The sequence below is a fragment of the Heterodontus francisci genome, chromosome 26 (assembly GCF_036365525.1).
Source record: "Heterodontus francisci isolate sHetFra1 chromosome 26, sHetFra1.hap1, whole genome shotgun sequence".
In the NCBI taxonomy this organism is placed as follows: Eukaryota; Metazoa; Chordata; class Chondrichthyes; order Heterodontiformes; family Heterodontidae; genus Heterodontus; species Heterodontus francisci.
The window spans coordinates 23913041-23939302 of record NC_090396.1 but is presented as its reverse complement, the minus strand read 5'-3'; the positions used below and the strand labels follow the sequence as shown (position 1 = coordinate 23939302).

At 44.1% G+C, this 26262-nt stretch overlaps 1 protein-coding gene across 2 annotated transcripts in view; it reads right to left on the bottom strand.

The window, feature by feature from the left end:
- LOC137384226 (protein phosphatase 1 regulatory subunit 7-like) overlaps positions 1-26262 on the bottom strand; it is a 104460-nt gene that overhangs the window by 53069 nt on the left and 25129 nt on the right. For both annotated transcript variants that reach the window (XM_068057939.1, XM_068057940.1), the window contains exons 5-9: positions 23834-23886; positions 19517-19659; positions 13485-13571; positions 3768-3839; positions 3605-3660 (exon numbers count right to left, since the gene is read on the bottom strand). In XM_068057939.1, coding sequence (XP_067914040.1) covers positions 3605-3660; positions 3768-3839; positions 13485-13571; positions 19517-19659; positions 23834-23886 — 411 coding nt within the window. The remainder of the gene's footprint in view (positions 1-3604; positions 3661-3767; positions 3840-13484; positions 13572-19516; positions 19660-23833; positions 23887-26262) is intronic.

Here is a 26262-nt window from a genome sequence, read left to right as displayed (position 1 = left end):
TCAAGAGGTGGGTTACTTGCTGCCGAATTCACAGCCTCTGACCTCTGTTCACCCATCACCCCCGTGTTCCTGACCTACATTGACTTCTGGTTAAGCAAAGCCTCGATTTTAAAATTCCACCCTTGATTTCAAATCCTTCTATGGCCTCGCCCCTACTTATCTCTGTAATCTCTTCTAGTCTCACAACCCTCCAAGATATCTGCACACCTCCAATTCTGACCTCTTGAGCATCCCCAATTTTAATCATTCCACCATTGGTGGCTGTGTCTTCAGCTGCCAAGGCTCTAAGCTCTGGAATTCCCTCTCTAAACTTCTCTGCTGTTCTACCTCTCTTTCCTCCTTTAAGATGCTCCTTAAAACCTACCTTTTTGACCAAGCTTTTCTCCTGCTGTAGCTCGATGTCATAATTTGTTTTATAATGCTCCTGTGAAGTACCTTGAAATGTTTAATTATATTAAAGGCGCTATATAAATGTAAGTTGTTTTTATTGGTGTAGTGGCAGAGTTAAACTAGAGTGGCCTTTAGAGGAGTGAGCTTAACTTGCATTGCCCACTGATGTAATAGTAAAGGATAACTGGACCCTTCGGCCCACAATAACACAATGAGATTACCTGAACATTCTTACACAGGAAGTAACCAAGGCAAATCTCTCTCTCTCTATGTAGCATCCTCGTTGTCCAAGGGTTGCTAATCATGGCACGATATAACTATGGGGCAAGGCGAGGATGCAGGCCTCAAGAGCTACCTCATTGTTATGGGAGTTGTACCCACGCTGTTGGCATTATTCCAAGGCAAATTTACCAAAGTTTTACATGAACCAAAAGGCATATGGATTGAAATGCACTCTTTCAGCTATTGGCACATGCAGGGAAACAGCTTTTATGTTTAGTTAATGAAGAAAAAAAAGTATCTTGTTGCAACTATATGGGAATTGACTGCAGCTGATGCCACTTTTCAGTAATTACATGCATGCACGCAGATTTCACATTAAAGCTCTCAATTCTGGATTTACATAAAAGACTTATTTTAATCTCCAGGGACTTGAAGGCTGAACTAACAAGGATGAAACAATACATCACCAGGGACATCTGGTGCTGAAGATGTATGGCTACAGGGAGCAAAGGCACAAAGTCTGGATAGCCAACACAATTGGAGCCAGTAAAACTTATCCCAAGAATCACTCCCATCACTGCAACATTTTGCCTGTTTAATCTGCACTCTTGTGGTTTCCAGAACAGTGTTTGGCAAGTCCAAAACCAAAATTGGACAGGACAGGGACTGCAGATCACATCTTGAATTCTGAGGCTGTTCTGATCAAAATTAATTTTGAATGAACCTAGGCAACCATTGCGTTCACATTACAAGACATAGAACTGGGAAAAAATACTTCATTTTTTTTTAATTCATTCATGGGATGTGGGCGACGCTGGCCAGGCCAGCATTTATTGCCCATCCCTAATTGCCCTTGAGAAGGTGGTGGTGAGCTGCCTTCTTGAACCGCTGCAGTCCATTTGGGGTAGGTATTCTCACAGTGCTGTTAGGAAGGGAGTTCCAGGATTTTGACCCAGCGTCAGTGAAGGAACAGCGATATGGTTCCAAGTCAGGATGGTGTGTGACTTGGAGGGGGAACTTGCAGGTGGTGGTGTTCCCATGTATTTGCTGCCCTTGTCCTTCCAGTTGGTCGAGGTCGCGGGTTTGGAAGGTGCTATCTAAGGAGCCTTGGTGCATTTTGCCCCAATTTTAACCTAACGCACCCGACAACAACAGGATGGGTTCAGGCAAGCTGCCTGGTGTAGTCCACACTCAAATTTGCACGAGAGAACCACAAATTCAAGTGCAAAATTCCTTACACTGCAAATTCCGAATTTCGGTTATGTTGTAAGGATACACAGAAATGTAAGTCAGGTCCGTGCAGAGTGGAAAGATCAGCAAAATCATCCTGTACCAATCACAAAAACCCTACACAGCTGTTCAAGTAGTACAAACTCAGGTCCGAGAGCACAGGGAGAGCTAAAGAGGGGAATAATTTAGCAGAGAAAAACCAAGCAATAAAGAATTCTACTGAGTCTGTGGTGTTAGCCGATCTCAGCCAGGGCAGTAGTTAGAGCACTGTAAATAAGTACTCCTGAGCACAGGATAGGGGAGATAAAATCTTCAGCATTCCCATCGCCATCCAGTGACCCCTGCTAGAATATGGTGCATGGAAGAGAGATAGCAGAGAACGGGAAAGACAAGGGAGAGAGCAAGAAGAGAGAAGCGTACGTGAGCAAAAAAAAGTGAGACACGTACATAGACAAAGGATCTGGTTCAACTGGGATTTCAATTTTTAAATTCAGAAACCATGGGAAAGGGCAGCCCCACAGTGACAGTGTTGGCATAGTCAGTAGGAACGTCTGTTGGGGTTTGGGGAGTGGGGGGGGGGGGGGGTTGGGGAGGCGCAGGCAGGTAACAGCCAATACTTTGTTTCAGTAAGGTTATGTTTAAAAGTTTTATTATCAGATAATCCTCGCAATCAAATATCCAGTCAACAATTACCATCTGGATACCAAAGGTCAACATTTAAAGGAGACACTGGAGGGCAACAGGCACTCAAGATACCATCCCCCAACACAGGCCATTGGTGTTCTTTCCCCCACCCCTTCGAACCTCAGCTTTTATGAATGTAAATGCTCAGATATTGAAGATTAAATCAAAAGATAAACCCGGTCTGTAAATAATTGGGTTATCCTCATGCAGTGTTTAGTAATTCTCCACAGTGTGTACTGCTTGTAGCCAGTGAGTGCAGAGCTGTGTTTGCAAGCAGTAGCAACAGTTTTAGAGACTCAGTGGCTCACTTGCTCAGGTGAAGAAGGATGACACATGAAAGCAATGCAGAAAACATGAATACATTTTCTAACAGCATATTAGAAATCAGCTGGAGGTACCAAGGACAAGATGATTTATTACCAACCAATACCCCATCTGGTGTGCACACAAACGAGGAAGATTAGCGCTGATGAAGAAGGGAATACATTTTAGGTATCTGGTTTTACAATCAACACTTGGATGAATATCAAATGCCTGAAATAAAACCATGGGACAGTTGATCACTTAATACTGATTTTTTTAATGTATAATGGAGCATGAAATAATTGCACAAAAGCTGCAACAACCGTCAAATTTTAACTACAAGACAGACTGCAGACCAGACGGTAATGTGGAGAGGGAATACTAGCTCACTAGCATTTTCGCTAATTCTCTTAACTTGCACCATCATGTAAAAATAATTCAAGGTTGAAGCTGAATCTATACCCATGGACAAAAGTGGGGGATTGAGGGTTGCAGATATATTGGGAGAAATTTCCTCAGTGCAATAAAGGCAGCCAGATTATCAAGACGTTGCTTACAAACATGTTAACAGTTTTGCCACACCTTATGCACAAAAGAAATCTTCCCCCATCAACAGATCTGTTCTATAATCTTTCCAACCGCAATGTAAATCGTGATTTTAGGTGGTGGGGAAGGAGAGCTGTTTGAGGCAGACATGCATGAAGGAACAGGCTAAATGGCCTTTTCCTGTTCCGAGCTTTCTGAACAGTTTTATGGAATGACTCCACAGACTCACCAAAGAGATCCAAGACTTTCAGTGCTGCATAGAACATTCCCGGACAGGTCGACACACTGTAGCGGAGGCAGAAAGACAGCACAATTCAACTCAATAATGACAGCAATGGCAAAATATATGCCAATAGTTTAATTACAATTGCTGATTATTTTTCATCACTCACAGTTAAAGTTTCCAGTAAAGACAACCCTCGGACCTCTGATATTTTGTTGTTGGATAAATCCAGTTCCTGTAACTGATGGGAAAAATAATATTGTGCATCATCAGAAGATGTACCCATGAATTAAAATTCATGTTTATAGTTTCCCTGATGATGAAGGCCAGAATGATCTCAGGTTCAATACCCCAGATGGCACCAAGTAAACTGATCTCACCCAGTGTGTAACAACATTTAGCTTCAGAGCGTATGGATTGGGGTGGAGGGAAGGGGAATGGCTCTTGCTGCTGATTGTTATCTACAGACTCCCTGACTGGAAATGCAGGTGTTGTGGGTGTCAGCTGAGAACAGCATTAAGTTAAACAACACTCATAGACACACAAACAATGGTTAGAAACAAGTAAGGTCAAGCCCCTGTGGAATTGTCCCCTGCCAAGGAGTCGACACCTTCAGGGAAGGAAGGAAGCGGAGAAAATCAACACGAAAACTACTTTAAAAGAACATTTTCCCGCCATTTCTTTGAAATGAGTCAAAAATTGAGTGCAGTTGAACTTTAAAAAATATGTTTTAGTTTAAAAACTCTTTTTCCTGAAGGCAGTAACTTGTGCTGAAGTGCAGCTCTGCAAGTGTTAATTCTTCACGAGCCGAGACAGTGAGCATTAGCAGGCTGTTCAACCACAGGGGCATCACAGCCAAACCTGGCTTATCCTCACATGCAGCTCTGATAGCAGTTGCTTCACAGTGGCCAGGAATGTAACCTTATAATTTACTTTCCCCTTAACACAGAAATGTTGAGTGTAATTTTATCAACCATATAGCTGCCCTAGTTAAAATCAGTTGCAAGTATTTTTAGGAGCTAAACAAATGGGTCATGATCTAATTCTTGTTCCAGTTCACCTTCTATGGGGTAAAATATTTAAACTGAGCTGAGTTTAAACAAAGAGTAAGCATGAATAAACTGGAGCAGAAAATAACTGGGCAGGGCCATAAACCTCCCTTTCATTATTAAGGGACGCTTTCAGTTTTTCCTCACATGCTAAAAGCATTAATGGGAACGACACCAAAAAATAGTAATTTGCTTGTTGAAGGCTAACCTGCCTGGAAACATTGTTCTGTTTGGGCTGGTAAACCAAGTTTAGATATTTATACACATCAGACCTGTGAATAAGTAATGAAGAAAATGACCAAAGTTTCTACACAGGACTGCTGAAAGCAAATATTTTTTTTTTATCACCACAGCATGGCAACACAATCTGTGGCAGTAGGTGGAGGCCAAGTCACCAGTGAATGGTGTTACACTTTAGGCTTTTTGTCCTAATAGTTCTACCAGACAATCTACGAATGAGTGATCAGACAGTGCACACCACAGGATGCATAGCACAGGGCCAACAAGTACCCTATTTAACAGCAATACTGCAGGTGGCAATTCAGGTAGGATTCCCACCACATCCACTATCAATCGAGAAGATGGAATACATCTAAAGCGAGGCCCAATCCATACAGGCTAAAAACTACTGCTCCAATTTATTTGCAAGTGAACAATTTACAAGAACAAAATAATTGGGTTACTCTATATTTTACAGTAACTGTCTATTATGGAGTTCCTTCATTCTGACACACTCAAAGATCAAGAGAGCTGATGGACAGTGGGAGCAATCGGTTTTAAAGATACTGTCCTCTTTGAAGATGGGGCCACCCACCAGCCTTGATTAAATCAAATATTAAAAGGAAAGACAACATCAATGACAGCACATTTAAAAATAAATGGGTTACTGCCAGCATTAATATTAACAGATTGGAAAAATCTAGCCTCCCAACTTCAGTTGGCCTTTTTAAGCTTAGAGATGGAATAACTGCCTCTTAAAAATGATGCCAATTTTTCAACACATAAAATTCCTCTTTTTGCAACAGGCATCCTTGCAAATACTTACTATTGTGCGCTGTACTGGAGCACCATGAAAGTACAATGTGCATACTGACAGTAGTGGAAAAGCTATTTTCGTTACTTAAATTGTGCGGAACCATATCCTAGAATCAGGTTGTGTTATTTGAGCTAACAAAATTTCCTTCACATACAGAAAATAAGGTATGGCAGATTATGAAATATATTTCAAGTGACATAGTTTTACTCAGCGATTACTAGGTTTATGATGAACAGGTGTACAAGTTTGTACAAGCTCACAGCACATGTAGCTGAGTGCATATGGAGCCCTAGAATTTCAATGACGCCAAGCCCATTATTCAGATATTGAACAGGTGTCTAAGCCTCCAATATGATGGGCAGGAAATGCACACATTATGAGCTAGAGTGCACTGCCCACCATATTGCTATAAGCAAAAGAAATAGGCATCCAGGGTCTGTGCCTATACAGGCATTGGGCCCTTTATTTGCACCTGTTTTGAGACCCATTGCACAAATTGTGCTGCCCTCAACCAGCCGGCATCAGGCCAGCTACATTCAGGAAAACCAGGTCTACTCACGGCCTAACCAGAGGGAGCACTGCAGGACAGCATCAAAAAATATACTTGCCTGAAGGTGGAGCCAGGAGAAGCAGACCCCACAGTGAAACTGGACCCCAGCACCAACCCCCATGAATGACTCTTCTCTCCAGCTCACCTCCTCCCAATTTACCTCTTCCACTTACTTACAAGCACTTACTGCCGACAATGTAGCACCCCAATACTGGAAGCCACTTCACCAGTGAAGTCCCTGGGGACACCCAGTAGATGTCTGCAGCTTGCCAGTGTTATTTAAATGAGGCCTGAAGTCCAATATCAGGTGTACCTTGGGCCTATACATTCAAGCACAGGGATTGTTCCCTGCACCTATTTCGACATCTGATTTCCTCATATGCACTATGCTAAAATGTTCTGTTAACTGAGATTTTAGTCGTCACTTGATTGCTGAGCCAACTATGCAACTGCTTGCACATGCAATTAACTATGGTGTATTGGTCACAGGCCACAGGAGTCCTGAATTATAGTTGCTGGGATTCAATACCCCTTCACCTGTTGCTCACATCTGCTTGTACTGCCAGGAATACATTAGCCTTTGGCTGCTCCTGTGCTGCTCTACATAGAGTTATACAGCACAGAAACAGGCCCATTGCGTCTGTGGTGGCCATCAAGCACCTAACTATTCTAATCCCATTTTCCAGCACTTGGCCCATAGCCTTGTATGCTATGGCGTTTCAAGTGCTCATCTAAATACTTCTTAAATGCTGTTTCCTGCCTCTACCACCTCTTTGGACAGTGGGTTCCTGATTCCAACCAGCCTCTGGGTGAAAAAGTTTTTCCTCAAATCCCCTCCTGCCCCTTACCTTAAACCTATGCGCCCTGGTTATTGACCCCTCCGCTAAGGGAAAAAGTTTCTTCCTATCTAACCTATCAATGCCCCTCATAATTTTGTATACCTCAATCAGGTCCCACCTCAGCCTTCTCTGCTCCAAGGAAAACAACCCCAGCCTATCCAGTCTCTCTTCATAGCTGAAATGCTCCAGACCAGGCAACATCCTGGTGAATCTCCTGTGCACCCTCTCTAGTGCAATCACATCCTTCCTATAGTGTGGTGCCCAGAACTGTACACAGTACTCCAGCTGTGGCCTAACTAGCATTTTATACAGCTCCATCATAACCTCCCTGCTCTTATATTCTATGCCTCGGCTAATAAAGGCAAGTATCCCATAAGCCTTCCTAACCACCTTATCTGCCGGTGCTGCTGCCTTCAGTGATCTATGGATAAGTACACCAAGGTCCCTCTGACCCTCTGTACTTCCTAGGGTCCTACCGTTCATTGTATATTCCCTTGCCTTGTTAGTCCTCCCAAAATGCATCACCTCACACTTCTCAGGATTAAATTCCATTTGCCAATGCTCTGCCCATTTTACCAGCCCATCTATATTGTCCTGTAATCTAAGGCTTTCCTCCTCACTATTTACGACACCACCAATTTTCATGTCACCTGCGAACTTACTGATCATACCTCCTATATTCACGTCTAAATTATCAATGTACACCACAAACAGCAAGGGTCCCAGCACCGATCTCTGTGGTACACCACTGGTCACAGGCTTCCACTTGCAAAGACAACCCTTGACCATCACCCTGCCACTCAGCCAATTTTGGATCCAATTTGTCAATATGCCCTGGGTCCCATGGCCTCTTACCTTCTTAACCAATCTCCCATGTGGGACCTTATCAAAGGCCTTACTGAAGTCCATGTAGACTACATCAACTGCTTTACCCGCATCAACACATCTAGACACAACCTCAAAAAATTCAATCAAGTTTGTGAGACACGATCTCCTCCTAACAAAGCCATGCTGACTATCCCTGATTAATCCCTGCCTCTCCAAGTGGAGATTAATCCAGTCCCTCAGAATTTTTTCCAAAAGTTTCCCGACCACTGATGTTAGACTCACCAGCCTGTAATTACCTGGTTTATCCCTGCTACCCTTCTTGAATAATGGTGCCACATTCGATGTCCTCCAATCCTCTGGTACCTCTCCTGTGGCCAGAGGATTTGAAAATTTGTGTCAGCGCCCCTGCTATCTCCTCCCTTGCCTCACATAACAGCCTGGGATATGTCTCATCTGGGCCTGGGGATTTATCCACTTTTAAGCCCACTAAAACAGCTAATACTTCCTCCCTTTCAATGCTAATATGTTCAAGTATATCACAATCCCCCTCCCTGATCTCTATACCTACATCGTCCTTCTCCACAGTGAACACAGATGAAAAGTAATCATTTAAAACCTCACCAATGTCCTCCGGCTCCATGCTACATGCAGCATTGCTAGAGACAATCTTCTCAGGAAGACTGAAGTTCTGACTTTGTGCAACACTCTGGGTCTCTTTTATATGATCTCTCAAAGTTTGCCTAATGATAATACTCAAATTTTGCCGAGGAGAATCAGCATCAGCCTTGACTGTTTCTTGAATCCTGGACCTCAAAGCATTTAATGCAGCCAAGGGAGCATTCATTAGTGATGTGTTTATGACATGCATTACTGAGATTGGTCACTGCTGTTACTTCTTGCCTGATGGCACTCTGTAGTGCAGCCAACTGTTCCTCCATGTCTTGCAAAGTCATGGGTATGCAGTCAAGCACCTGCTCGACATGTTCCATGTGCTATAACAGCTTTCTTCGAAAAGCAAGCCCACTAATTAGTTTTCCCAGATGTATGTCAAAGGGCATATAGCACTCATGATCGCCAGCCATGATGTACTGGCCACTCAACATGCCTCTGCAATATGTACCACCTTTAATGCTGCCTAATTCACATCACTAATCTCCATGAGGTATTTATCTGAGAGTTGCTGCTTGGTGTCAATGTGTATTGAATTCTGTTGTTCAGTGGCTTCCTGCAGAGCACTGGTTTGCCTTACTCTTGGAGAGTAGATAGCATTTTATTTATATGTAGGCATTCTTATCAATTTGCCTATTTTTCTAGAACATGACCCATGAAACATTTGTGCACAGAGTGCAGGGACACAGATGTAACTCAATAAGTGAACTTAATATAGTACATATTAGATCATCTGTCAGTATGCCCAACTTCATCCAGACCCACAACCTCAAAAGTCTCTCTTTCAATAAACTGTGCTAATTCACTTTTATGGCCTGATTACACTTTCTCTCAATTTGCTTCATTTTTCTGACACCTTCATCTTGCATTTCTTGCCATATTGTTCCAGGTTAGTTTGGCTTGCTAACATAGCACAAACAGCAAAAAGCAAATAAGACTAATTTAATATATGACCAAATAATCAATAACTTGCATGCATAAACTATGACAGCCAAGAAAGTTTTTTTTTTAAAGTACTCATTTGTTCAGCAGCTCATTTATGTATTTTAAGCCTCTTACTATATTTCATTCAAATGTCTTTGTCATAACTGTACCTATAATTGCCAAATAAGTCCTTCATGATCCTTTCTATAAAACAGAAATTCCTTGCAGTACCCTGGCTGTCTTCTGAAAGTCATAAAACTTTTCTCATATCTACTTCAGGGTCCAAAAAGTGATGGACTCCGAGTTCAATGATTTCCCATGCTCTTTGGCTCCAAATCATATTGATGAGCTGGGCTTGTCAAAAATTACAGACTGCCTATCTATGAAACAAAATCAGTGAGGACATGGAGTTTTGGCCTGGGAAACTGTTGGGTTTTGTACACTTCATAGGTGGGCCTGAATTTTATTCGCGTGCCATGCTCTGCAGCGGTGCGAATTTGGATTTGGAGGCGTGCCCGCATTCAGCGTCCGCCGCCGAGCACCTGCGATAAATCGCACGGGGGTTCATTAGCATCACTGTGACACGTCACCCCCCCCCCCCCCCCGCCATATTATGTGGGGAGAGGAGTGACATCCGGCGCACTGAGAGACCTTTTGACAGCTGTGCAACAGGTGCCGGGGCCCTATTTTAAGCGCCCCAGCGCCTGCTTCCTGACAGCTGCCAAAGAAATACTTACCTCATTGTTGAAAGGTTGGGCTGCTGTTAATCTGGCAGCAAAGCAGAAAGTTCTGGAGAAACTCAGCAGGTCAGGCAGCATCTGTGGAGAGAGAAGCAGAGTTAACTTGGCCAAGTTCACAGACCTGAAAGTCAACCCTGCTTCACTCTCCACAGATGCTGCCTGACCTGCTGAGTGACCCCAGCACTTTCTGCTTTGCTGCCACATACTTACCCTGCTGTGTCCCAGTGTCCTGTGAAGTTGCGATCCTCTTCTTCCACTCAAGTGTAACATTCCTTCTTGTACGCGTGCTGCACCTGGGTGAATAATCTTAATTTCGCACATTCCAGGACGTGAGACTTAAATGTACCATAAAAAGAAAACACACAACAGAAATAAAACCATAATTGAAGAATATCTACATACTACGGACTTCTAATCATCTAACTTGAAATACCGCAGACTAATATGCATTTGGTATCTGTATTCATTTCTCTGCTGTTATGTGAAAAGACATGTAACTGCAATTAAACTATCTTTGTGAACAACCAGGAAAATATGTTCATATTCTAGCTGCATTGCCAACTAGAAATATTACACCACTAAATATGATCAGCTGCCGCAGAAGCAAAGTGTTCGTCAACAAGTGTCGTAGTGTAATAGATGCAAAACCATGACAACAGCACAGCTTTCCCCTCACTAGTCCTGCATTGGTTTTCAAACATGTGCAAGACAAACCTTGCAGCCAGAGGTTAGAGCAGTTACACGGTGGAGTCACCTTTGCATTTAAAGGACCACACCAAAAACCGAGGATAGCAGAGGGATACTCCAGCATAGCTCCACAGTTCAGCGAAGCCTCCCTGCTCACTCTCCACCAGGCTGTGCGGGCAAGGCGGCAGGTCCTTTTCCTCAGCAATAGTAAGAAGATGCCCTCCTGCCTGAACAAGGCAGCCTGGCTGGAGATGGCAGAGGGGGTGAGTAGCCATGGGGCTATCCGGCGTCAAAGGTTCCAATGCCGGAAGAGGATGAACGAGCATTCCCCCAGCCAGCTGGGGCCCACTAGACCTTGTGCGCACAGGGTACGACCACCAAAGTCATCCACAGCCAAAGGGCAATCAGATCATCAGCCTTCCTCCAGTCAGGCTGCTAGCGCAGAGGTTGCACCAAGAAGGGATACTCGCAAGTGTTTACAGAGAACACACTGACACAAATGGGAATGCATAGGAGTCACAGCAATGTAAATAAGTCTTTCACTAAACGTTCCTCAACAACATGTGTGTCCTTTTCTCTGTGTGAATGATGTCTGCCAGAACGTAGCGCCAATGTCACATCCCTTTGCACCATTGGCTCTTCAGGAGAGCCAACATATGCAATAAATCATTGCCATGCCACCATTACTCATGAGCGTCTCCACGGATGCAGTGACATTGGCATTGGCTCAGTCAGCGGCCACCTCTAATGGTTTACACAGGGATGCTGCAGATGTAGACGGCGGCACAGCAGGTGAGCGAGGGTGATGTGTGACTTGCAGAGCTCATGTCGGTTCCTATGGAGCAGACAGCCATTGTCTGATAAGCCACTGCCATACATCCCTAGCTCACTGCTAGCCCTGCGTGCAGAGCCTGGGTGCCATCTGCCCTCCCATGCACCTAACCTGCTGTAGGTCCTCAGCTTCCTCATAGTTGGTGAAGGAATCCTGTTGACATCTCTCCTCATCATGCCAGGCCTGCCCCATATTGGGTGCGTAGTTGTGCAGAGCAACTACGGGCAAGGCATCACCCTATCTGTCCAGGCATTGGAAGCGCTTTTTCAGCATGCCAATCTCCTGCTCAATGGTGGCTTTTGTAGCTCAGTGGCTGGTGTTGTATCTCTCCTCTGCAACAGTGGTGGGGTCTCTCACTGGTGTCAGGAGCCATGTCTGCAAGGGATAGCCCTTATCTCTGAGAAGCCACCCCTCCATTGAGCCAGTTCAGTGAATAGTGGCAGCAGCAGGGACTGGAGCAGGGCCCAGGTGTCATTGCAGCTGCCTGAGACGCAGGCACAGATTTTCATGAAGCATCTCCGATGATCACATACCAGCTGCACCTAGACTGAGAGGATTCCTTTTGTGGTAACGTCTGCAGGTGGTAGCCTGGTGGGAGGCCTGATTGCCACATGAGTGTAGTCTATGAACTCTAAAACCTATGGTTTTCCGGCAATGGTGCCGAAACCGATGGCCCTCTGGGCCTGCCTCTGAGAGTCCATCCTGAAGCGGCCATACTCACTGGCCCACCGGTGCAGGGCATCGGTGACCTCCCTGATGCAGTGGTGCACTGCTGACTGTGTGACACCACAAAGCTCTCTGGTGGGCCCCTGAAATGCTGCGTAGTAATCAAGCTTAAGAACTGCTGCCACTATGCGGACCACAGGCATAGGATGTCCACCAAAGCTGCAGGTCATCGTTGATCAGGGCACAGAGATGTGCCACCACCCTCTCTACATGCACAATCACCTCTGAAACTGGTGCTCTGATATCCGATGGCATGTCATTAGGGGCCTGTAAATGCACGGCGACCGTAATGGCGAGCTCCCCTTGGGGGCTGCTGCTCACGACCGGGGGCCTCTACGTGGATCGCACCTGCCTGTTGATTTTGCCTCCGGTGCATACAGATCCTCAGGAGCAGAGGATCACACAATGTAGGATGAGCCATACCTATTTCTATGTGATAAATAAAGTTGTACCCTTCATTTATTCGAAGGTTCTTAATAGGGCAAGGATTGGTATTGATGGGTACATCAGCTGCTTTCATGGATCAACTATGTGGTATGGCATGGCACGGCACATCTTGGCTAACAGTCAGAGTGGCACAGCATGACCACATCAAGATCCTAACAGCTGCGTCGATTGCCCCCACCATCCATATAACCTTAACGCTCCTACCCTTTCTGGCACCTTCCCCACACACAGGGTGACCAGAGTGCCATTGCTCCTTCACACACACAAACGGAGGATTCATAAGAGCTTTACAATTTAAGTGGCAATAAAACTGCTTTTACAAACCTGGAAAATCTATTACTGGAGGAGTGTGCTCACAAACCAGTACACTTTTGCCAATGTAGGTTTAAAAAGAAAAAATCACAGGCAACAAGACAGATGCTGTCATCAAAATTCTCAATTAAATTCTGCAAAATCCACATTCCACAGAAAGATGACATCAATGCTATTCCTGTAACTGTTAAAGATGAAGCAAATACTCAGCAGGGCTTTTTTTGCATTTTGTGCATCTGACACTGACCTTATTGCATCTGCTGAGATCAATAACCCCACACAACCTGTTATGGGATGCAAGTAGCTCCTCGAGGCAGGGCAATACGTTCACGGCCTGGATAAAGACACAATGCAGTTACTACACCTCAGTGAAACTCCACTTCTACAACATGGCAGTTTATATTAATTAAGTTACAGACTAACTTTTATTCCCAGCCTGGCTCGGTCCAAATCAACCCAGAAATTTCTAAAGGTCCGAGAAATGGTTCTCATCCTCATATGAAAATAATTTTATTAACTTTAACATCCTTTCCTATTACACCTTCCCACCTACAATTATTCACATTAGGTTTATTTGAAGGAAGTCGTCAAGGTAATGACGTCAGTGCTGAGCAACAGAACATTCCTCTATTTCATGGACCTCAGCAAGGAAGGCAGTGATGAAATAAAAACAAGAAATGCTGGAAATATTCAGCAGGTCTGACAGCATCTGTGGAGAGAGAAGCAGAGTTAACGTTTCGGGTCAGTGACCCTTCTTCTGATGAAAGGTCACTGACCCGAAACGTTAACTCTGCTTCTCTCTCCACAGATGCTGCCAGACCTGCTGAGTATTTCCAGCGTTTCTTGTTTTTATTTCAGATTTCCAGCATCCGCAGTATTTTGGTTTTATATGAGAGTGATGAACATGCAGGTGTGGGGATTTGGACCACAGTGCTCTGTGGATGTGGTTGGCAGGCTGGCAAAAAGATGCTGGAGGAACCAATCTGGAAAGGGATGAAGATGTGGACTATGATTTCAACAGGTGAGGGGGAAGAAAAGACATGGAAAGAGATTATGGGATAAAGTAGGATTTTTTTCTGGAGGTGGTTGAGTGCGATCTTAGTAAAAACATTCAAGCTTGGTGACTTGTGGGGGGTTGAAAGCTCAGCTCAAGATCAAGTAGAATGCCAAGTCTGTGCATCATTGGATTTAACCCAAGGTGCAACTCAAATGTTGATGGAGCAGTCCAGGCCAGAGCCACGCAGCTGCTGCTGGTAGCCAAAAATACTATGAGGAACACAGAATTCATCCAGAACAGGCAGTTGGAAAGCATAGCAACGGCCATGCAGTCAATGATATAGCTGCAGTGAGGCAAATCGTGGCTTCATCAATGTACTTATGAAAACGAACTCTATGCCTACAGATGATGTTGCCAAGAGGTTGGATGTAAATAAAAATTCAGAAGAGACTAAGAGGGATCCCTGGGACATGCTGGGTGTAATTTTACAAACACCATGAGGAGAAACATTTCAGAGAAGACGTAGTGACAGCAGTGGGGCAGAGAGAAACAGACCCATGAAAGGACAGTGCCTTGAAGATTCTATCATCAATTGTTGTAAAAACCCATCTGGTTCACTAATGTCCTTCAGGGAGGGAAATCTGCTGTCCTTACCTGGTCTGGCCTATATCTGACTGCAGACCCACAGCAATGTAGTTGACTCTTAACTGTGCTCTGAAATGGCCTAGAAAGCCGCTCAGTTGTCACGGGAAATTAGGAATGGGCAACAAATGCTGGCCTTGCCAGTGACATCCACATCCCATGAAAGAATATTAAGAAAAAGATTGACCATGGACTCAACTGGTGCCTAAGTGATCAATCGTATCAAAGGTGATACTAAGGTCGAGGAGGCACACTGAGGGCTGGATTTTTAAAGCCTGCTGAGTGTGGGCGCAGGGACAAGCATGATGTAAAAATCACATTCTCGGAGGTCAGAACTGGGACCCGCCGCCTCCGAAACGGGAAGCCAATTTTAAAGGGATGCTGGGAGCAGGAAACAGCAACCCCGCACGCCTCCAATTAACTGCCTGTTGTACTCATTATGGAGCCCATTAACAGGCTTGTTAGCAGCAGTGTGGGATTTTTAAAGGTAGGGAATGAGGAGAATGCCATGTGGGGAACACGGCAGGACATACAAGATGTGAACACTGTGGGTGGCCATGAAGGCTATGGGAAAGGGTGATTAAAATAATGCTGACACAACATTAAGCTCAGTAGTTTCAAAAGTGCCACAGAGGAGCCATTGCTGGAGCTGTAAGACTTGCTTTTCTTAGTGGTGAGTGGCAGGAATTCGGAGAGGGACGTGAGCCCGCTAGCATCACTTGGACACCTGGGGTTGACAGGAGAAGGCCCGGTGAACGAACGAACTCCAGCTAAGGGAGTTTGGATGGGAACAGGCTTCTCTGACATTGGACAGAACCAGGATGAACTTCAGCAGATACAACCTCCTGGACAGCAGGAGGCCAGAGGAGCACAGCAGGGGGGCTGCAAAGGGAAGACGACGCTACCCAAGACATCAGGTCTACTGCCCAAGAGTCAGCTACCTGCAAATGATGGAGCACCAGTGTCATAGGGGGCTGCGCCTATCCAGGCAGATGGTCTCAGACCTTGTGCTCTGAACCACCTGAGGCCCACATCCCCATGGCAGTCCCTTACTTGCAGCCATTAAGGTCACTGTCGCGCTGAATTTCTATGCAACCCTGTGATTCCAGGGATCTTCTGCAGACCTAGGTGGCATCTCGCAGTCGGCAGCTCTTCATGCCATCAGACAGGTCACAGATGCCATATTTCAAGGGCGGGGGACTATAACCACTTTGACACAGATGGGCCCGCGCAGGGACAGAGGGCAGTGCGTTTCGCCTCCATCACTGGATTCCCCCAGATGCAGGCATCATCAAGTGACCCAGTGACGGGCCGGTGAGATCCATGAACAGGAAGGACTTCCAATCTCTCAACATCCATCTGGTTTGCAGCCACAACAAGAGTTTCCTCCACGTGTGCATTTGCTTTCCTGGCAGCTGCCATGACTCCTTTTCATCCTCCGCCAGTCCAGGCTGCCTCGGATCTTTACTTCATCCCACAAAGTGCATGGATGAATCCAAGGGGACAAGGGAAATCCCTTGAAGAGGTGGCTACTGACTCCTCTAAGGGAGCCCCAGAGGCACAGAGGCAATACAACCAATGCCACTTGCTCAGCAGGACAATCATTGAGCAGGCCATCAGGCTTCTGAAGTGAATCCAGTGCCTGGACCAGTCGGGTGGTTCCCTCCAATATCCTCCTGCAATGGTCTCTGTCATTGTAGTGGTCTGCTGCTCTCTCCATAATGGCCCTCCAGAGAGGTGTGGACCTTGAGGACAGTGAGGCCCTGGAAAGAGACAGTTCTTCACGGGGAGGAGCAGGAGGCAAGAGAAGAGGAGGAGGGGCAGAGAGGGATAACACTGAACAGAGAGATACCCCGGCTGCATGACAAGGTGGCCTCCTCCTGCCACCCTCTGGGAAGAGAACATCCCTCCCCTCCCTTCAGCCTCCAACCTTAGATCCAGGTTGGCATCAATGAAGTGAGGGTCTGCCCTGCTGGGTCTCCAGCTCCCCTGTGACATCTCACTTCCCTCTGGTGCTGCGGAAAGCAGATCTCTCCCTCAGTACAACAAGTAGCCTCAATGATGGCTGTCATGGGAGTACACACAAGTTCTGCACTTGATCTGCCATTTTCAATCCCACTGGCTCTAAGTGGACAGGAACCCTGTCTCCGTACCAATTAAGGGTTTACCCATTTGAAAACTGCAACCTGAATCGGTTTCCCACCGGAGGCGGGTTTCTGACCCAGAACCAGACCAGGTTCATGCTTCCAAAATGGAAAATCCAGCCCTGAGTTTCAGTTGCATAGTATGTCATTGATGACTATGACCAGGGTTGTCTTGGTGACATGGGAAGAGCAGAAATCAGATTGGAAGGACTCAAATAGAGAGTGATGAGAAAGGTGAACTCTCCCTTCTATCCATATGAATTGCTCTCTTGCTGTTCTGATGAAAGGTCACAGACCTGAAACACTAACTCTGCTTCTCTCTCCACAGATGCTGCCTGACCTGCTGAGTATTCCCAGCACTTTCTGTTTTTATTTCAGATTTCCAGCATCCGCAGTATTTTGCTTTTACTGAATTGCTCTCTTGTTCCCATTTTGTCTTTTTCTTTCTTTCTAGTTCTGTCTATCCCCCTCACTTCCCACAAATGGATCCAGACTAGAGCTGCAGCCTGCTGATAGCTTCAAAACTTATGTCATATGGAACAAAGCAACAAGGAGCAGCAGGAGGCTCAACTACGGGACTTGGCAACAGCAAAACTTGAAACCCGAATCCTAGGTTGCTAAGGCTCTTAATGGAAACCAGTGATGGCAAAAACAACTGGCAGCCAACGTGTATCAGGACCAAGCAAGGAGTTGCCATACAGGCACTGGGACCACCTGAGCAGAAGGGGGAGACTCAAAGTGGGCTGACGAGTGAAAGACAGTACAGATGGTACCACACGGAGTCTGTCCAGCCAGAAATGGACCTGAAGTGGGAGACTAGTTAATTATAATCATCTATCAGACCATTACCAGCCATGTAGTTACCACAGACCAATCAGATGTCTGGAAACAAATAAACAATAGATGGATGGATGCAAAGTGGAAGAAAAACCAATTAAAGAAGTCATGAAGGAAGAACCTAGGAACATGGTGTAGTGTTAAAAGTCAGGTAGTTAAACTGAACCCATTTTATCCTTCTTTCTTTCAAATATTCCGCACACTCATTCCATAACAAGAACATAATAATTTCAAAAAGGTTTCACCAATCCTTCCAAATTTTTTAGCCAGAGGAAATCCTTTATTCTTTTCAAACCTGAACAGGATTTGAGCAAATGAATGATAAAAGGTAATTTGTGAACTTGTCAAAAACTTAAGTCTTCTTTTCCAAACATTGCTGAGGTTGAAAAGAACTCATGGTTATGTAACACCAATCCTATAGTTATAAAGCCTGTAGATTACAGAACAAAAGGGAAGACTGAGGGAGAGTTTGAGAAGAATGGACAGGATTTTCCCTGCGGACTTCTGAACCCCGCCATCAAATGTGGGTCAGAAGCCAGCACTGTGTGGGAAGCAGTCACTCTCTGCAATTTTCCCCATAGTAGCCAAATAATGATGAGAGGGCAGGCTCGCCATGCGATTAACGGTGGGCGGGCTCCCAAAGCTGAAGGGCTTGAAAGCAGCAGCAGGCTACGATGGCAGGTAAGTAAGGTGCTTCAAAATGGAGGTGCCCTCTTTTCAACTTCTGAAAATTTAAACTAAAATATGGCTTCTGCAGGGGTGGGGGGGGGGACCCCTCTATAATACGGCTTGCAGTGGCTGCTGCTGCTGCACCCAGGCAGGTTGGGAGGGCCTCTAGGCCTACCCGGAGCACTCCACCCCCACCCCCACCTCCACCTCCACCTACTGGGAGCCTGTCTCCAGGCAGCTAGGTTGGCCCCCACCACTGTGGGGACCTGCAGACTGACTGGAAAATCTGAGTTGATTCTTTTAGCTGTCCTCAAGTGGCTGTTAAGAAATGGATTGGCCGCAGGTGGACGAATAGCCTTGACGCCTCCCCGCTTCCTCCTCACCGAAAATGGCCCAGGGATAAAATAGAGCCAGGGAACTGGCATGCAGACCAGCAGCGCTATTTTTAGCACTCACTTGCCTCCGATCCTGGCCCTGGCAGGGACTAAAAATCAAGCCCAATGAGTCAGAGTAAGGAGGGGTATGATGACTTATACATACTAATTGTGATCATTTTTCTTTTACATATCAAGAATAATTTTCTTAAATTCTGAGTGTTTCTTTAAAATGTACTTGAAACAGATCATTAAGCTTGTAACTCTCTGGTAAACTCCAGTTAGGTCTCTAAAAAACAGTTACTGTACTGAACTAGTTATCAAGAGCAATTCATAGCAGGGGAAGACCCCTTTGCACCATTTTCCCAGTCCCCATAATTGTTGCAGTCATCCTTGTTAAACTCCAGAAAGCTTGTTGTGGAAGGATAATGCTGGAGCCTACCTTTACTCAGTTTCACATTTATTGTACAGAGTAAAAGGATTACAAACATGTAGCTCCTCACTTAAAACTCTCCACCAGTCTTAGTAAGTGTCTGCTTATAAGTGCTCAAGTAACACCCTCTACCTGCATATAATCAAACAATTGATTCACAATTAACAGATTAACATTCCTTACAGTGATGTCAGTTAGCTTGTTATGACTGATATCCAGAGATGTCAGCTGGGATAATCCTGAAAACTCCCTTGCTTCCAAACAGATCAGCTGGTTACTGTCCAGCCTCAAACGCTGCAATTTCCTGAGCTTGAGCAGACCTTTCCCTAAACATTATAGAGAAAGGTTAACAACTAACATTTTACATACTGCAGTCAGCCATGAATTTTATGTTACCCGTGCTGTTGGCACCCATAAAAATGCTCATCAGGGCTCCCACAATAGAAAACAAGTAAATTAGCTGCTTGCTGTGTGGTTGAACCAGACATACCAGGAAGGTTCCATGTTTTGAACCCCAGACGACAGTAAGTCAGTTGACCTTAGTTTCTCCGTTAAAAGAAAGACTTACATTTATATAGCTCTTCCAGGACCTCAGAATATCCCAACCCACTTTACAGCCAATGAAGTACTTTTTGAAGTGTAGTCAGTGTTGTAATGTAAGAAATGCAGCAGTCAATTTGCACACAGCAAGGTCACACATACAGCAATGTGATATTGAACAGACAATCTGTATTACTAATGTTGGTTGAGGGATAAATATCGGCCAGGACATTGGTGAGAATTCCCCTGTTGTTACTTGAAAAAGTGCCACAGGATCTTTTATGTCCATCTGAGAAGGCAGATGGGGCCCTGATTTAATGGTTCGTCCAAAAGATGGCACTTTCGACAATGCTGCACTCCATTAGTACTGTACTAGAGTGTCAGCCTGGATTATCTCTGGAGTAGGGCTTAAACCCATAACCTCCTGACTCAGAGGCGAGAGTGCTAGCACTAAGGCACAGCTGACACTTTGGGGCATTATAAATGGCATCAACATCTGAGGGCTAGAGAGAGGAAGGAATAAAAATAAATTCAACTAGAATTTCCAATCCTGATTGCTATCCAATGTCTCCTGCTATGATGAGCATGTTGTGTGAGGACAAGAATGGGCTCAGCTGTGACGCATGCAGGACCCTGACACTTGGATGGGGAACTGCAGGGCTTCCCATTCCTATGAAACCATACTGTTGCATAAGCCAGCAGCTTCAGAAGAGAGGGGAAGCAAACATTAATTCCCTGGACTGGAGGTTTAGTCACCCAGCTCCTTCAAGCAGCTAAATGCAGAGCAGGACCTTTGTATTCTTTCTTTACAAGAATCTATAGGAAACTATTTGGTATGTATGGATTCCTCTAAAATTATTATAAGATACTATTTCTCAAATAAATGGGTTTTAAAATAAAAAAGTGATGCATATAGGTGAATCAACCGCACTTACACCTTCTGTAACCAGTAGGCACTGCAAAGAATACAATGTCCAGTAAACACAAATAACATGATTTAGATGGATCTGTTTCATATTAAATTTTATGTTTAAATTATTATATTAGTTGTCCCTCCTCACAAAGGGGCACTTGTAAATTTGTTTTCCCATTGATGACACTGAAGTGGCCCAGTGTCATCATTACAGGTCAATTTAAAATAGGCAGCACTCTTATATATTACAGATTTTTCACTGAACTGAAACCAAATTCACTTTGTTGCTTCTTTCATCAATTGCCTTTAGTGGGTGGAAAATCAATAGCTGAGAGTGCATAATTTCCCAAAATGCACTTCGGGCGTGCCATGGGGGAGATTCCTGTGGGATGTTTACCCCCAAAGAAACATGCCTAACTGCAGATGCAGGGATTCGTGTGCTCCTGTTGTTCTTCTATGTCAGCAGAAAGGTAAGTAAACTGAAACCATTGTTGTGCACCTCTCTGCAGCCTATTCAGAAAGGGCACTGGTGCTGCTCATTTTCTCAACTAAAGAATAGGCAGAAAGGAAAAGGAGGTGGGGTAGCTTTGTTACTAAAGGAAGGGATCAGTGCGGTTGTGAGTAATGATATAGGTGTAATAGATTGTGATGTAGAATCAGTTTGGGTGGAAATAAGCTACAGCAAGGGAAAGAAATCACAGGTGGGAGTGGTCTATAGGCCTCCAAGGAGTTGCCTCTCTGTAGGACAAAGTATTAATCAGGAAATAGTGGAGGCGTGCAAGAAGGGCACTGCAATTATCATGGGTGATTTTAATCTGCATATAGACTAGACAAGTCAAATTAACAAGGGTAATATGGAAGATGAATTTATAGAATGCATCAGGGATTGTTTCTTAGAACAATACGTTGCAGAACCTACCTGGGAACAGGCTATTTTAGATTTGGTAATGTGTAATGAGGTATGATTAATAAGAGATATCATAATTATGGATCCTCTAGGGGGAAGCGATCAAAACATGGCAGAATTTCAAATTCAGCCTGAGCAACTCGGATCTCAAACCAGTGTCTTCAACTAAAACAAGGGCAATTACAGAGGTATGAAGAAAGAGTTGTCTAAAGCGGGCTGGGAAAATAGACTAAAGGGAAAGTCAGTGGATGAGCAGTGGCAGACTTCTAAGCAGATATTTCATAACACTCAGCAAACATTTATTCCAGTCAGAAGGAAGGACAAGATGAGAACAATGAACCACCCTTGGATAACAAAGGAAGTTAAGGAGAGTATCAAATCAAAAACAAAGGTGTACAAAGCAGCGAAAGCTAGTGGTAAGCCAGAGGATTGGGAATTTTTTAGAAACCAGCAGCAGATGGCTAAAAAATTAATAAAGAGGGAGAATTTTTGATTATGAGAGTAAATTGGCAAGAAATATAAAAACAAACAGTAAGAGCTTCTACAAGTATATAAAAAGGAAGAAAGTAGCTAAAGTAAGTGCCCTTAGAGGATGAGACTGGGGAATTAATAACAGGGAACAGGGAAATGGCAGATAATTTAAACCAATATTTTGCATCGGTCTTCACGGTGGACGACACTATAAACATCCCAACAATAATAGATGAGCATGATGTAAATGGGAGGGAGGAACTTGTAACAATCTCTATCACGAGGGAAAAGGCGCTTGACAAGCTGATGGGATTAAAGGCAGACAAGTCACCAGGACCTGATGGCCTGCATCCAAGGGTTTTAAAAGAAGTGGCTGCAGAGATAGTGCAGACATTGGTCGTAATATACCAAAACTCACAAGGGTACCAGCGGATTGGAAAACCGCTAATGTGACGCCCCTATTCAAGAAAGGTAGGAGACAGAAAGCAGGAAAATATAGACCAGTTAGCTTAACATCTGTCATTGGGAAAATGCTGAAGTCCATTATTAAGGAAGAAATAGCAGGACATTTAGAAAAACATAATGCAATCAAACAGAGTCAACATGGTTTTATGAAAGGGAAATCATGTTTGACAAAATTGTTAGAGTTCTTTGAGGATATAACAAGCAGAGTGGATAAAGGGGAACCGGTAGATGTAGTGTATTTGGATTTTCAGAAGGCATTCGATAAGGTGCCACATAAAAGGTTATTTCACAAAATAAGAGCTCAGGGTATTGGGGGTAATGTGTTGACATGGATTGAGGATTGGCTAATACGCAGAAGGCAGAGAGTCAGGATTAATGGGTCTTTTTCATGTTGGAAAGCCGTAACTAGTGGGTTGCCACAAGGAGCGGTCCTAGGGCCTCAACTATTTACTATCTATATTAATGACTTGGAGGAAGGGACAGAGTGTAGTGTATCCAAATTTGCTGATGATACAAAAGTAGGTGGGAAGGCATGTTGTGATGAGGACACAAAGAATCTGCAAAGGGAGATAGCTAGGTAAGTGACTGGGCAAAAACTCGGCACATGGAGTTCAATGTGGGAAAGTGTGAGGTCATCCACTTTGGTAGGAAGAATAAAAAGGCAGATTATTATTTAGATGGAGAAAGACTACAAAATACTGCAGTACAGAGGGATGCATGGTATCCTGAATATATCGAGTCTTTCTCTCTCTTTGAATAAATGAATATTTCATGGGTCTCCGTTATGTATTCAATTAATATAGTGTCCTGGAACTTCCATCAAGTTGTGCTGATGTTTTTGATGCAATTCACTAGCAAATGGACAAACCAGTGCAAAAGGTCAAGGAATTTTAAGCGCAAATGACATTCAGGGCAAATCGAGTTTCTAAGATCTTTTTCATTAGTTTTAAAGACCATCGCCCTGGGAGCTGACCCCTCCCACAAAACTGGTCACACACCTACATCAAATTAATCACCTTACAAGTTTCTGCTAATTGAGACCATTTGTAGGCCTTCAAGGAGGCTCCAGATTTTTTTTTTTAAAGGCGCAAGGTCACCTATAGGACTGTAACTGAAAATGAAACCTTAATTTAAAAGTTGTGCCAATCCTCCACTCTTTGCTCCTCCCTTCTAACCCCAACAATCTGTGGCAAGTCTCACTTACTTAGGCTTGTGATACGATTGTACTGCAACTGGAGAATCTGGAGTTCTTGCAACCTATAAATAAAAGATGAGGCAATGAAAAACAGTTCACAATTATAAATTGATCTGTTAAAATCAGATATCCATGGTAAATCACAGAGATTATAAATCCCATATTGCCATACAGTCCTAAGATGGTTTCAGATCTCCATTCATCCAGTGCAGCGGTCGGTGTTATTACATAGTATAGCATTCTCCAATATAATTTGCCAAAAGTTAGCTACTTAAATGGAGAATAGATCATGGTAGTGGGACACCTTATTCACTGCAAGATCCAATTACACCAATCTACATATTCTTCTAATTCACAGGAAATAGGAGTAAGCCCCTCAAGCCTGCACCACCATTCAACTAGATCATGACTGATCTTCTACCTCAACGGCATTTTCCTGCACTATCCCCATATCCCTTGATATCTTTCAATTCAAGAGTTCAAGACTGGAGCACCTCATCTCCTCCTTGTCTTTTCCTCCTACAATTTGGAAGCTTTTAAATTCTAAGCTTAGCATCACTCAATCTGTATTTCCTGATATTTTCTTTACACATTCTTGGGATGTGGGCATTACTGGCAAGACTGGCACATTTTGCCCTTCCATAGTTACCCCCGAAAAAATGGTGAACAAATAGGGAATAAAAACAAAAAGTGCTGGAAATACTCAGCAGGTCTGGCAGCATCTGTGGAGAGAGAAGCAGAGTTAACATTTCAGGTCAGTGACCTTTCATCAGAACTCATCAGATGATGACCTGAATGATGACCTGAAACGTTAACTCTGCTTCTCTCTCCACAGATGCTGCCAGACCTGCTGAGTATTTCCAGCACGTTTTGATTTTATTTCAAATTTCCACAATCTGCAGTATTTTGCTTTTATTCCATTGAACAAATGGGGGCCTTTTTCCTGAACTGCTGGGAATGGTTTGATACAACGGAGTGGCTTGCTACGCCACTTCAGAGGTTAGTTAAGCGTCAACCACACTGGTGTGGGACTGGAGCCACACTGAAGCTATGCTGGGTATTTCTTGATTCGCCTCATCTTTTCCCATACTACTTGGTGCTGTGCTGCACTACGGGCTTTGGCTCTTCACCTAGGTTTTCTAATAATAATGTTACGACCAGGTGAGAAAGGTGTCTAGGGGTTCCTCTCAGTCTTCACCTGGTCTTACCATAATAGGGTTTAATTTTAAACACACCGTGCTTTTAGCTCCCCCTTGGTGAATCCTTGTTCACCGAATTCCAATTATAAGGCAAAGAAATCAGCACAAACAGGTTTTCTTAGGTTTATAGAAGAAAAGTTGAAATTTATTAAACTTAAACACTAGTTTGATTGACGCCTACGGATACACACGTGCCCACATTAGCAGGCATACCCAATACACATATGCAAGTAAAGACAGAAAAAAGACAAAGAAAAATAAAGTAGAAATGTTTGAGGCAATATCTGAAGAGTTTTTGTTACGATTCTTTGAGCTCAATGTAGAGTCCCTGATTGTAAGTAGTTCTTGCTTTTCGTTGGGGCCCAGTATTCTTCTTAAACCTTGTTTGCTGTAGGAGACTTTTCTCTCTTGGGATTCATGTGCCTTCAGTGGATTCAGAGGCTTGTGAAAAAGAGATGGGAGCAGACAGGAGAGGTCTTCTCAGTCCAGAAGCAAATAGACACTCTGAGTTCAAACTGTTTGTACAATTCAGAAAAACCCAGGTTGCCAAGCAGATTAGTCATGTGACTAACTGGTCTGACCACATCTTGTATTATATCACCTTAGCAGTCTCTGGAATGCTCCTCTTACATACAATACCTGGTGATCAAGGTCCATTGTGCGTTGAATGTGTCAAGGAATCGTCCTTTGTCCTTCCAAGCACTGTCTGTTAATATGCAAATGTCTTTTCCAGCCACAGCTGAACTGTTTAACAAGTCATTTCTTCACTCCAGTAAGAGTTTAAAATCAATGTTCATGACAAAATTAATGTGCCTCATTCTTGGCAGGTGGGGGCCTAGCATGACACTTCCCACACCCAGTGGAATAAAATGCGATTTGAGAAAAGGCCATGTGGGAAAGGTGTGTAGGGGTCTTTTACTGTCGTCACCTGGTCTTAGTGGAACAGGGTTTAATTTTTAAACACACTGTGTTTTGAGCTCCCCCTTGGTGAATCCTTGTTCACCACTTTACAATTATAAGGCAAAGAAATGAGCATAAACAGGTTTTCTCAGGTTTAAAGAAGAAAAGTGAAATTTATTAAAACTTAAACTCTAATATGGTTAATGCCTACGGATATATGATGAGCCCACGCAATACATATATGCAATTAGGGACAGAAAAGAGCAGAAGAAAAATAGAGACGTTTCACACAATATCAGAAGAGTTTCTTGTTGACTGTGCTTCGAGCTCACTGTAGTC